We start from the raw sequence: 12043 nt of genomic DNA, 5'->3' as shown, positions 1-12043 counted from the left end.
TCTTGATTCATTCTCTTATTTTGCAGAAATGTAATTCTCTATAGCGCTTCCCAAGGAAAGGTGTATGAGAGACAAAAAGTTTGCATTTCTGCATGCCTTCATTTACCCTTGTGCTTGACTGATTGACTTACAATTTTCTATGCCAAAAATAATCTCTCACTAAGAATTTTGAAGGCATGGTTCCATAACTTACAGTGTTGCTGTTGAGAGGTTTGATGTCATTCGAATACAAAGTATTGGGAGTTATACCTGTTTATTCCCTCAGGAAGTTTGTCAGATATTCCACTTATCTCTCTTCTCCATTTTCACAACCATCTGCCTTTGTGCATGTTTTAATTTTGCTTTAAATGCACTTGGAGGAGAATGTTTTTTCTTTGACTGTTTTCTTCTCTATCTCTTTTGGGCCCTCTTCTTTTAGAACTTCTATGTGGACCTGATCCTCTACTTTATTTTATTTTATTTTATTTAGTAGAGACTGGGTTTTACCATGTTGGCTAGTCTGGTCTTGAACTCCTGGCCTCAAGTGATCCACCTGCCATGGCCTCCCAAAGTGCTGAGATTACAGGTGTGAGCCACCGTGCCTGGCCCCTGATTTTAAACTTTTCTCATCTAGTTTCCATATGTTATTATATGGGAAATTGGCTCAACTTTGTCTTCCTACCTTTCTATTATTTGTATTTGTTTCTGCTGCTGTATCTTAATTGTTTCTCTTTCATAGCATCTCATTCTTGTTGTTTTCCCCAAATCTCTCTGAGGATATTATGTGTATGTTTCTTTTCAAAGTATTGTTCTGCTTTTTGCATTGTCTCTCTCTCTCTCTTTTTTTTTTTTTTGAGACAGAGTCTCTCTCTGTTGCCCAGGCTGGAGTGCAATGGCATGATCTCAGCTCACTGCAACCTCCACCTCCCAGGTTCAAGCAATTCTCCTGCCTCAGCCTCCTGAGTAGCTGGGATTACAGGCATCCGCCACCACGCCCGGCTAATTTTTGTTTTTTTAGTAGAGATGGAGGTTTCACCATGTTAGCCAGGCTGGTCTCGAACTCCTGACCTCAGGTGATCTGCCAGCCTCAGCCTCCCAAAGTGCTGGGATTACAGGTGTGAGCCACCATGCCCGGTTGCTTTTTCCATTATTTCTATTTCCCCTAAATTACTTTTCTTTTCCTTCTCTTCTTCTTTCCATTTTTTCCTGTTTGCTTGTTTTGCTTATCTTTTATATTGCCGGCTTTCCTTACAATCATATTTTCAGTAACTTAGTTATAAATCGAAACAGCCAACAATAAGCAGAACTTAAGGAAATTTTCCAACATGTAGACTTGTGGACTTGAGGAATGGTGGTGACTGGGTGGGGAACTGACAGTTTTGTTAGTGAATCTCCAAATGTCAGATCTATGTGTCCTGTCTTCTGCAGTATGTGGTGTCTCCAAATCCTAAGTCTTCTGTGAGATCCACAGGGGTGAGCTGACTTGCTTCTCATTATTTTTGCAGGCACTTAGTTTGTAACATCCTTTGGTTTACTGTATAGTTATTCCTCCTCCACTTGCTTTCCTTCTTTATTTTTGTTTTTAGGCAGAATCTTGGTTTGTTGCCCAGGCTGGAGTGCGGTGGCATAATCATAGCTCACTGCAGCCTTGCTCTCCTGGACTCAAGTGATCCTCTTACCTCAGCCTCCCGAGTAGCTAGGACTGCAGGTGTGCACCACCATGCCCGGCTAATTTTTTAATTTTTTGTAGAGACAGGGTCTTGCTATGTTGTCTAGGCTGGAGTTGAACTCCTGGCCTCAAGTGATCCTTCTGCCTCGGCTTCCCAAAGTGTTGGGATTACAGGCGTGAGTTACCACACCCAGACCCTCTGCTTTCCTACTAATTATTTGTTGAAACTTCTTGTTCAGGTTATAGTTTTGTACCAGCTAGGAATATTTTCAGCTACAAGTTAATAGAAAACTGGACTTAAACATGGATCTAAAAAAACAGGTTCGTTTTTCTCAGTAATAAGAAGTTTGGAGGTAGATGGTTACTGGCCTTAGTTCAGTAGCTCAATAATGTCTGGACCAATGTCTCTGTGATTGTCTTGGCCTTTTCCTCATGTTCAAAAAAGGAAAAGGGCAGCTGCACATAATATCCACAGTTAAGGCAGGAATAAGTAAAGGATTGTGTTACTTTTCCTGACCCACCCCCAAACAGATATCTACTTGTGTTCCATTGGCTCAAACAGGGTCATATGGTTACTCCTTGCTGCAAAGGAGACTGGGAAATTGGCTTGGTTTATTGATGCCCTGAAAAAAAAATTCTCTTGGCCAGGAAGAAGGGGATGGGGATGGGTGTATACTAGGTAGTCAGTGAACAATGTCTGTTACATCTTTCATATTTTGATGCTATCATTTTAATGGGGCTTCAGGTAAAAGAAGATAAACATGCCATGTATAACTGCATGGTGAAAATTAAGTGAGAAAATCCATATAAAGCACTTAGTGCAGTGCCTGGCATGTAGTAATAATCAATAAATATTTGCTACTATGTTATGACCCATATGCTCCACTTTGTACGTGTTGTCTTGTGGCAGTTGGACTGATCAGGTAGAGACGCCACTAGGCTCCTAGATAAATGGGTCGTCCCTGCAGAGAAATTGGGCTAGAGAAATTAGTTTTGTTGTCATCAGTATGTGGATAGTATTTGAAGCCACATACATGGATGGGATTATCCAGGGAGAAGTTGTGTAGTGACAAGCAAGCAGGAAGAAGACACTGGAGAACGTAAATTAAGCTTAACTGCGACATGTTTAGGTTTTAAAAAATGAATTTGTTCCTCTAGTGCAATAGATTGTTTAAGGTACTGAATTATCAAGAAATTGAATCACAGTAAGAGATGTTACAAAAATAGTTGCAAAGTCGACTCAGTGTGGCACATTTGTAGCTATATATTAGGTTGGTGCAAAAGTAATGGCAAACACCGCAATTACTTTTGCACCAACCTAATAGTGTCAGGCCGGGAACGGTGGCTCACACCTGTAATCCCAACAATTTGGGGGGTGAGGTGGGTGGATTGCTTGAGCTCAAGAATTCGTGACCAGCCTGGGCAACATGGTGAAACCCCATATGCACAAAAAATACAAAAATTAGCCAGGCATGGGCCTTATTTTCTTATAGCTATTTTTAAAAAGAGAAAACTTTTTTTTTTTAATGCAATGACAATAAGTTGAGAAATCTGAATTAAATTGCCTTTAAAAAAACCACAGGTTTGTTTCTTCCCAAACCATGAAAATGTGGAATACAACAGGGACCATCATTTAGAGATGGCCTGGCTGTGATTATAGCAGCCCTGCTCTGTCTTTACTAACAAGCCAGCAGCATCCAAGAACACACTGTGGATGTGTGTGTTTTCTTCCCCTTCCGTGTTTTATTTTCTCAGAAAGAATGACTGATGACTTTCTTTTGCAAATTGTACTACATAATTCCAATTGCAGAGGTAAGTTCTGCCAACATTTTTTGATGCATAAGGACTGTTTTGAATCTATCGTTTTATTATGTCTACCTTTTTTTTTTGCAAAATTAAGAATATTTTCTGTTTCTTAGTAATCATGTTAAATTAATGTACAGTGTTATGACACTGAGCATAAGCCTTTGAATAAGTCCTCAGAACATATATTTTTCATAAAGACCCAATGGTAATTTCGTAAAACAAAACACATTTGTATTTGGAGACAGCCAAATTCTAAAATTAAAATTACATCTTGATTGCTATATATTTTTTAAACCATATGTCACGTATCAGTCCTCTGCACTTCAAAGGATTATTAAAGGGCTGGTATATGTATACAAGAGGATGACCAAATGGTTACATGGCCTGGAAAACTATGTCATAATACAAGGAATGCTTGAAGGCACTGGGGATATTTAGCTGGAGAAAAGAATACTTGGAATCATGATAGCTTCCTTCAAGTATTTGAAAGGCTGATACATGGGAAAGAGTAAATGTTCTCTTTTGTTCCAGAAGGCAATAATCTTGATTGGAGCAATGGGTGAATTTGCTGAATTTGCTTATTTCAGCTCACCCTGACAACAAATTTTCCTGAAAAGTCATCAAATGTATATAATGGTGGAATTTTATCAATACCTAGGAGTAGTCTAGATCAGGGATTGGCAACCCACGGCCTGTTTTGTAAATGAAGTTTTATTGGAGCACAGCCACACCCATTTATTTATGTTTTGGCTATGACTGCTTTTGTGGTACATGGGCAGCATGGAGTTGTTGCAACAAAGACTGGATGGCCTCAAAGCCTAAAATATTTACTACCTGGCCCTTTATAGAAAATAGTTTGCTGCCCGCCGTGTAACAGATGTCAGACAAGCCAAGGGTGTGGTAGAAGATCTAACTCATCGAATGGTATGTTAGACTAGATGACCTCTGAGGTCCTGTCCAGCTAAGATTCTGTTTCTTTTTTTTTTTTTTTTTGAGACAGAGTTTTGCCCTGTGGCCCAGGCTGGATTGCAGTGCCATGATCTCGGCTCACTGAAGCCTCTGTTTTCCTGCCTCAGCCTCCCGAGTAGCTGGGATTACAGGCGCAGGCCACCATGCGCAGCTGGGTTTTGTATTTTTAGTAGAGACGGGGTTTCACCATGTTGGCCAGGCTGGTCTTGAATTCCTGACCTGAGGGGATCCGCCCATCTCCGCCTCCCAAAGTGCTGGGATTACAGGTGTGAGCCACCGTGCTTGGCCAGATTCTGTGTTTCTATAGTTGATGATTGTGCATGTACTTAAAATATGTTCAGAGTTCAAGAGTTAGAATTAGAATAGAGGTATTCACTAATAGTTGTGTTTACCTCTTCCACAGATATTAATTCTTGACATTTGTGTGAAATATGAAATTTGAACAGCTTTATGCCTTAACTATGAATTGACATTGTTTTGAATTTCCAGTTGTTACAATAGTAGATTGAAATGCAACAGTGGATTTTGTGAACAATTAGGTGGTGTCCGATTCAAAGTTATTTAGTATTTTTAAAAATAACTTTTCTCCAGCGGACCATTAGTGGCATGAATGTGCAACCAGAGTAGCTAGCTTTTCCTTGCTTTTTCATCTGAGAAGCTCAAAGCGCTTTGCGAATATTTTTATACTTTATTCATCAGGTTCCTTCTTACACAAATAGATGGGGTTATTAAGAAAGGTTCCATTGGATGTTCTATTGAAATATAGAAGGTATTTTTTTTAGGGGAACAAAATTCATTGAGGAGCTATAATTTTGGAAAAAGAATAGGTTAGTCTAATTGATATAAATTAATGGGAAACTAGGAACATGTAAAATATCTACAGTAGAGTTGGAATTCTAATACCAGTCTTTATACCTCAAATACTAAATCATTTATTTTCCTTTAGAACATAACAGATCTATATTAAAATGATTTAAGGGTATAGCTTTTACTTTAAAGTTCACATTTAATGTATGTATATTTAGTAAGATAATCATTTAATAAAAGAAATGTATAATGCAGTACTAATTACTTTTATTCTTTTTTTTCTTTAATCAGCTTTCTCAGGTAGCAACTAATTACTTTAAAAAATTAATAGACTCTCTCTTTTAGAGCAGCTTTAGGTTTACAGAAAAATTGAGTGGAAACTGCAGAGAGTTTCCGTATATTCCCTCACACCCACTTCCCTAGGTCCTCAGTTTCCCCCATTCTTTTTTTTTTTTTTTTTGAGACGGAGTCTTGCTCTGTCACCCAGGCTGGAGTGCAGTGGCGTGATCTCCACTTACTGCAAGCTCCACCTCCCAGGTTCACACCATTCTCCTGCCTCAGCCTCCCCTGTAGCTGGGACTACAGGCGCCCGCCACCGCGCCCGGCTAATTTTTGTATTTTTAGTAGAGACGGCGTTTCACCGTGTTAGTCAGGATGGTCTCGATCTCCTGACCTCATGATCCACCCGTCTCGGCCTCCCAAAGCGCTGGGATTACAGGCGTGAGCTACCGCGCCCAGCCAGTTTCCCCATTCTTAACATCTTGCATTATGTAGTATATTTGTTAAAAGTGATGAGCCAATATGGATACTTTATTAACAGCTAAAGCCCATAGGTTGCATTACGGTTAACTCTTTTTTTTTTCTTTTTGAGACAAGAGTTTTGCTCTGTTACCCAGGCTGCTGTGCAGTGTCATGGTCATAGCTCACTATAACCTTGAACTCCGGGGCTCAAGTGATCCTCTCTCCTCAGCCTCCTGAGTAGCTGGGACTAAAGACACATGCATGATGCTCAGCTAATTTTTTTATTCTTTATTTTTTGTAGAGATGGGATCTTGCTGTGTTTCCCAGACTGGTCTCAAACTCCTGGTCTCAAGCAGTCCTCCCACCTCGGCCTCCCAAAGTGCTGGGATTATAGGCATGAGCCACTGTGCCTGGCCAGAGTTCACTTGTGATGTTGTACATTCTATGGGTTTTGATAAATGTGTGATGGCATGTATCTACCATTACAGTATCATACAGAATTGTTCCACTACCCTAAAAATCCCATGTGCTCTGCCTATTCATCTCTCTTTCTCTCCCTCTAGCCGCTGACAACCACTGATGTCTTTATTGTCTTTATAGTTTTGCTTTTTCCAGAATGTTATGTAGTTGGAATAATACAGTATGTAGTCTTTTCACACTGGCTTCATTCACTTAGATATATGTCTTTAAGGTTCCTTCATGTATTTTTGTGACTTGACAGTTCATTTCTTCTTATTGCTGAATACTATTTCATTGTGTGGATGTACTACAAGTTGTTTATATATTCACTTATTGAGAGACACCTTGGTTGCTTCCAAATTTGTTATTTTATTTGTTTATTTTTTCAGAAATAGGGTCTTGCTGTGTTCCCAGGCTGGTCTCAAAACCTGGCCTTAAGTGAGTCTCCCACCTCAGCCTCTCAAGTAGCTGGGATTACAGGATCAAGCTACCATATTCAGGTGGTTTCTTCCAAGTTTTGTCAATTATGAGACTGATTACTTTTTAAAAATTGTATTTTTTCAAAATTATAATCATATATAATTATGGGGTACATAGTGTTCCCCCTATGTTTTCTTCTGGTATTTTTTTTGGGGGGGGCCAGTTTCAGGTCTTGTGTTTAAGTCTTTAATCCATTTTGAGTTGTGTTTTGTGTATGGTATGACATAAGGGTCACATCTCACTCATCTCATGTGGATGTCTAGTTTTCCCATTACTGTTTATTGAAGAGACTGTCTTTGCTCCATGGTGTGTTCTTGGCACCTTTGTAAAAAAATAAAAAACAATTGACCGTAAATATGTGGGTTTATTTCTGGGCTCTCTATCCTGTTCCACTGGTTGATGTTTCTATTTTTAGGTCAGTGCCATGCTGTTTTAATCACTATAGCTTTGTAATATAGTTTGAAGTCAGGTAGAATGTTGCCTCCAGCTTTGTTCTTTTTGCTCAAGATTGCCTGGGATACTTAGGGTTTTTGTTTTCATGTGTGCATGTGATTCTATATAAATTTTAAAATTGCTTTTTCTATTTCTGTGAAAAATGTCATTGAAATGTTAATAGGGATTGCATTGAGTCTGAAGGTCATTTTGGGTAGTATGGACTTTTGAACAATACTAATTCTTCCAACCCATGAACGTGGAATATCCTATTTATATATGTGTCTTCTTCAATTTCTTTAATCAATGTTATATATTTTTCAGTGTATAGAGCTTTCATCTCATTGGTTACACTTATTCTCCTAAGGTTTTTTTTTTTTTTTTTTTTTTTGATAGCTGTTGTAAATGAGACTGTTTTCTATATTTCTTCAGCTTTGTGTGTTGATTTTGTATCCTTCAACTTTACTATTTGTCACTTCTAACAGTTTTTTGATAGAGTCTTTAGGGTTTTCTCATCAGCAAACAGTGACAATTTTAACTTTTTCCTTTCCTATTTGAATGCCTTTTACTTCTTTCTCTTACATAATTGCTCTCACAAGGGCATCCACTACTACATTAAATAGAAATGACGACAGTGGGCATCCTTGTCTTGTTCCTGATCTTAGAGAAAAAGTTTTCAATTTTTTACCATTGAGTATAATGTTTGCTGTGGGCTTTTCATATATGGCCTTCATTATGTTGATGTACATTTTTTCTATACTTAATTTATTAGTGAAAGGATGTTGAATTTTATCAGATGCCTTTTCTGCATCTAATGTGGTGATCATATAGTATTTGTCCTTCATTCTGTTAATATGGTGTTCTCTATTTGTAGATTTGCATATGTTGAATCATCTTTGTATCCCTGAGATAAATCTCACTTGATCATGGTGAATGATCCTTTTAATGTGCTGTTGAATTTGGCTTATTAGTATTTTGTTGAGGATTTTTACATCTATGTTCATCAGGGATATTGGCCTGTAATTTTCTTTTCTCATAATGTTCTTGTCTGGCTTTGGTATCAAGGTAATGCTAACCTCATAAAAAGAGTTCAAAAGTATTTCCTCCTCTTTGATTTTTTGGAAGAGTTCAAAAAGGATTGATATTAGTTCTTTAAATGTTTGGTAGAATTCATCAGTAACACTTCCAGTCTTGGGCTTTTCTTTGATGGGAAACTTTGCATTATTGATTCAATCTTTTTGAATGACCAATTCAATTATTATTGGTCTGTTCAGATTTTCTATATCATCTTGATTTAGCATTGGTAGGTTATATGTGGTAGGATAAATTCTAGGAATGCCTCCATTTCTTCTAGATTATTCGATTTATTGGCTTATGGTTGTTTGTTCGTAGTAATCTTTATGATTCTTTGTATTCTGTGGCATAAATCACAGTGTCTCCTCTTTTATTTCTGATTTTATTTATTTGAATCTTTTCAGTGTTTTTCTAGGTTAGCCTAACTATAGGTTTGTTGATTTTGTTTATCTTTTCAAGAAACCACTGCCAGTTTCATTGATTTTTCTTTTATTGTTTTTCTAGTCTCTATTTTATTTATTTTAGCCCTGATCTTTGTCATTTCTTTCCTTCTGCTGTATTTGGGCTTTTTCTTTTTCTGCTTCCTTGAGGTAAAGCATTAGATTATTTGTGATCTTTATTCTTTTCTGATAGACTGCAGGGGTCCCCAATCCTTGTGACCTGTTAGGAACCGGACTACGCAGCAGGAGATGAGCAGCAGTACCGCCTGAGCTCCCCTTCTTGTCAGATCAGTGGGAGCATTAGAGTCTTATGGCGGAGCGAACCCTATTATGAACTGCTCATGCAAGGGATACAGGTTGTTCACTCTTTATGAGAATCTAACTAATGCCTGATCATCTGAGGTGGAAGTTTCATCTTGAAACCCTACCCACTCCATTCCTGTCTTCCACTGGTCCCTGGTGCATAAAGTCATTTATTGCTATAAGTTTCCCTCTTAGAACTGCTTTTGCTGCATCCCATAAGTTTTGGTATGTGTTGTATTTTCATTTTTGTCTCAAGATATTTTTAAATTTCCCTTTTGATTTCTTCTTTGACTCATTGATTGTTTAGTAACATGTTAATTTCTACATATTTGTGAATTTTCCAAGATTTCTCCTGTTATTGAGTCCCAGTTTCATAGCATTATGATCAGAAAAGATACTTAAAATGATTTTACTTCTCTTAAATTTGTCCAGACCAGTTTTGTGGCCTAACATAGATAATAAATGTATGTATTTTTCATTTATTAAACAATTATATATTTGATACCTTTTATTTATGCCAGGCACTGTTTTTGGTACCCAGCCTGGAGAAAGTTCCATGTGCTCTTAACAATGTGTATTCTGTTGGTGTTGGATGGAAAATTCCACATATGTCTGTTAGGTCTATTTGGTCTAAAGTGTAGTTCAAGTTCAGTGTTTCCTTATTAGTTTTGTTTATTTTTAATATAATCTTAAAGTTTGCCTACAGTATAAAAACTTTAGCATGAAATATATATATATTTTTTAATTTAAATTCCAGGATATATGTGCAGAACGTGCAGGCTTGTTACATGGGTAAACATGTGCCATGGTGGTTTGCTGCACCTATCAACCCATCACCTAGGTATTAAGCCCCGCATGCATTAGCTATTTATCCTGATGCTCTCCCTCCCCTGCTCCCCGACAAGCCCCAGCGTGTGTTGTTCCTCTCCCTGTGTCCATGTGTTCTCATTATTCAGCTCCCACTTATAAGTGAGAACATGCGGTGTTTGGTTTTCTGTTCCTGTGTTAGTTTGCTGAGGATAATGGCTTCCAGGTCCATCCACGTCCCTGCAAAGGACATGAGTTCATTTCTTTTTATGGCTGCATAATATTCCATCGTGTATATGAGCATGAAATATTTTCATTTTCATTTTTATTTATTTATTTTTATTTTTTTGAGATGGAGTCTTGCTCTGTCATCCAGGCTGTAGTGCAGTGGTATGATCTTGGCTCACTGCAACCTCTACCTCCTGGGTTCAAGCAATTCTTCCTGCCTCAGCCTCCCAAGTAGTTGAGATTACAGGTGCCTGCCACCCATGCCCGGCTAATTTTTGTAGTTTTAGTAGAAATGGCGTTTCACCATGTTGGCTAGGCTGGTCTTGAACTCCTGACCTCAGGTGATTCGCCTGCCTCAGCCTCCCAAAGTGCTGAGATTTACAAGCGTGACCCCACTGCACCTGGTCTGAGCATGAAATATTTTAAATAAATATTTTTTTAAAAGATATCTCAATTTTCCAAAAACTTGAAATCTGTTTTAGTTTATCAGTACAAAATAAATGTGATCTTTTAAAAAAATTTACAAAAGATTTACATGGTTGTTCTAAAATTTAAATGATGTGGGATTTATGTGGAGTAAAAGATGTAAGTTCTTTCTGTCCTCTTAATACCATAGTCCTATACATTTTTTCTATGCATATAACATATATATATTGAAAATACATATAATATAATCCCTTATTATTTAAAAAACCCTATACATTCCCATGTAGTTACATTTATCTCTGTCATTTATGAAGATGGGATCATGCCACACATATTATTCTGCAACTTAAAATTTCATGATATTGTATATTGTGGATATCTTCTGATGGCAGTAAGTGTTCTTTTAAATCCCTGCAGAATATTCTGATTTATAGACGAATTATAATTTATTTAATCATTCATCTATTACTGGGCATTCAGCTTTCTGCAGTTTTTTGCTATTATACATGTTGTTGCAGTGAGTATCCTTGTATACATATATAGGTATATCTTTTTCATTTATGAAATGATTATATATTTGATACCTTTTATATATGCCAGGAACTGTTTTAGGTACTAGAATTCAGCAGTGACCAAGAAGTAAGGTTTCATTTCTTGTGTGGGAAGACCCTCAATAAACAAACAATAAACTCGGTATTTTCAAATAGTGGTAAGTGCCAAGGAGGACATAAAGAAGGTCTTGTAGAAGAGAGTGGTGCTTTTCCAACTCTACATGGGATAATCAGGGAAGGGCTTTCCGTGGAGGTGACTTCTAAGCTAAGAGATGCATGGTGAAGAGGAGGCTGCCAGTGCAGAGGGTCTGGGAAGAGCTTTCTGTGCAGAGGGAACAGCAAACAGCCGTGCACCAGTGCAGGTAGTGGGATTATCTGCCTGGTGCAGGCATTATGGGCACATTGTATATAGGGAATTTGAAAACAACAGGAAAACCAACTAAAAGTTGGCCTGCTTTTCTTCCTTTCCTTTTTCTTCTTTTTTTTTTTTTTTTGAGACGGAGACTTGCTCCATCGCCCAGGCTGGAGTGCGATGGCACAATCTCCGTTTGCTGCAACCTCCGCCTCCCAGGTTCAAGCAATTCTCCTGCCTTAGCCTCCCAAGTAGCTGGTATTACAGGCACCCACTACCACGCCCAGCTAATTTTTTTTTTTTTTTTTGTATTTTTAGTAGAGACAAGGTTTCGCCGTGTTGGCCAGCCTGGTCTCAAATTCCTGACCTCAGGTGATCCACCTGTTTCAGCCTTCCAAAGTGCTGGGATTACAGGCATGAGCCACCATACCCGGCCTGCTTTTCTTTTCTTTTTTTTTCCTCTTTTTGCCCTTATTTTACTTTTGTAGAGATGGGGTCTCACTGTGTTGCCCAGGCTTTT

The 12043-nt window shown here is 38.0% G+C and overlaps 1 protein-coding gene across 8 annotated transcripts in view; it reads left to right on the top strand.

Moving 5' to 3' along the window:
• Positions 1 to 12043, top strand: part of ACYP2 (acylphosphatase 2) — a 266925-nt gene that overhangs the window by 104392 nt on the left and 150490 nt on the right. Inside the window, exon 4 of one of the 8 annotated variants that reach the window (XM_065527090.2) lies at positions 6273 to 9063. The exons of the other annotated variants lie outside the window; for them this stretch is intronic. Within the exon in view, the coding sequence (XP_065383162.1) occupies positions 6273 to 6402 (130 nt within the window). The 3' untranslated portion in view covers positions 6403 to 9063. Of the gene's footprint in view, positions 1 to 6272; positions 9064 to 12043 lie in introns of those variants that run through there. 8 annotated transcript variants of the gene reach the window in all.

The sequence above is a fragment of the Macaca fascicularis genome, chromosome 13 (genome assembly GCF_037993035.2).
Source record: "Macaca fascicularis isolate 582-1 chromosome 13, T2T-MFA8v1.1".
Classification (NCBI taxonomy): domain Eukaryota; kingdom Metazoa; phylum Chordata; class Mammalia; order Primates; family Cercopithecidae; genus Macaca; species Macaca fascicularis.
Note: the sequence above shows the minus strand (reverse complement) of the source record. Positions and strands in the feature narration are given on the sequence as shown.